The sequence below is a fragment of the Electrophorus electricus genome, chromosome 24 (assembly GCF_041902795.1).
Source record: "Electrophorus electricus isolate QZ-2024a chromosome 24, ASM4190279v1, whole genome shotgun sequence".
NCBI lineage: Eukaryota > Metazoa > Chordata > Actinopteri > Gymnotiformes > Gymnotidae > Electrophorus > Electrophorus electricus.
This window is the reverse complement of record NC_137520.1, coordinates 670,001-671,380: the sequence shown is the minus strand read 5'-3', so window position 1 is coordinate 671,380 and position 1,380 is coordinate 670,001. Positions and strand designations below refer to the sequence as shown.

The following is a 1,380-nucleotide window of genomic DNA, read 5'->3' as shown; positions in this document are numbered from 1 at the left end:
ACCGAGAAAAGGAGCTCACGTTATATTTAATGAAGGAGATTCATCTCTTTCAATTCGCTATAAAACAATAGCAATTAAAAACATTTTAGTAAAATATTTACATATTAACAAGTGACTGTGCAAAATGGACATTATATTGATACATATAGTTCAGGCTATCTGCTACTTTTCAAACTGGTAAGCCAAAAGTGTGGGGCCAGCCTGTGACAGTTGCTGTGGTAATCGTCTTTAAGGAGAACACTGATTGGTTGATAAAATTACGTGCAATTGTTTTTAAAAAATAAAATAAACCCATTTACTAAAATGTCACCTCAGCAACAGGAAGAGAAGCAAGCGTGCACGATCATACAAACTAGACCTTGCCTCGGATTAGCAGACAGAATTAACAAAAGCCGAGCTGTGTGTGTGTGTGTGTGTAAGCAGCTCAAAGTGAGAGATTTTACCCACATTACCGTCTGTTCAGACATGAAAAACCACAAAACCCCCAGACTGAGCAATCATTAGTAAAAGAAAAGTGCAATAAGAGAATTATTTCTCTAAAAGAATCTTAGGGCACCTACACAGTACTTTCAATGATTTCACACTCTCTCTCTCTCACACACACACACACACACACACACACACACACACACACACACACACACACACACACACACACACGTGTTTTGCATTTGTATGTGTACATAATCTACAAAAAGATCATATAAATAATTAAAATTGAATCAAAATTTTAAAAAGTTAAAAATAATCACCCAGCGAGATGATTATATGAAAGCTGAGACTGGAAGATTGGATTAACGAGGTTAACGAGGACTGATGATACCTCAGACACAAGTTGAAGTTAATTGCTTGATTAATTGCTCAGCCTTCAGACTGATAATTACAGTTCTATGGCTTATTTTGGCAAGAAGGCAACTAAGCAAATAAGAAAAGTGAACCTACAGGATTTAAGAAAGGCGGGTAAAAGAACACCGACGTAAAAAACCATAGTAGAAAACATCTGTAGTCCATGTCAGTCTGCTGAAAATTTCTATAGTGAGCCGGGGGGGCAGTAAGAAATAAACTCAAATCAGTGGAAAGTTTAGCAGGCAGCTGGAGGTCAGTTGCTAGGCATGGTGCACTGGACCGTGTGGGTGCAGAGTGTGTGGGGGGCGGAGCCTCCACTTTTCGGCCTCTTGTGACAGTCCTTTCTGTCTGTCCCTCCCTCCTGGGTGTTATCTGAGAAAAGCTTTATAAAGCAGGTGGGAGTGGTTGGTCTCGCGTTCGTTCTCCAGACAGAAGAGCAGGTCCCTGAGGTTCACACGTGTGATTCTCTGACGTGTGAACTGCCTGGAGCCTCCGTGGAGGCCCGCCACGGAACCCACAGACAGGGAGCCCGAA

The 1,380-nt window shown here is 41.4% G+C and overlaps 1 protein-coding gene across 2 annotated transcripts in view; it reads right to left on the bottom strand.

Moving 5' to 3' along the window:
* The window catches only part of LOC113589300 (transcription initiation factor TFIID subunit 4-like), a 26,628-nt gene continuing 25,248 nt past the window's right edge, over window positions 1–1,380 (bottom strand). For both annotated transcript variants that reach the window (XM_035522402.2, XM_035522403.2), the window contains exon 16: window positions 1–1,380. This exon is cut by the window's right edge and continues 2 nt beyond it. In XM_035522402.2, the coding sequence (XP_035378295.2) occupies window positions 1,215–1,380 (166 nt within the window). In that variant the 3' untranslated portion in view covers window positions 1–1,214.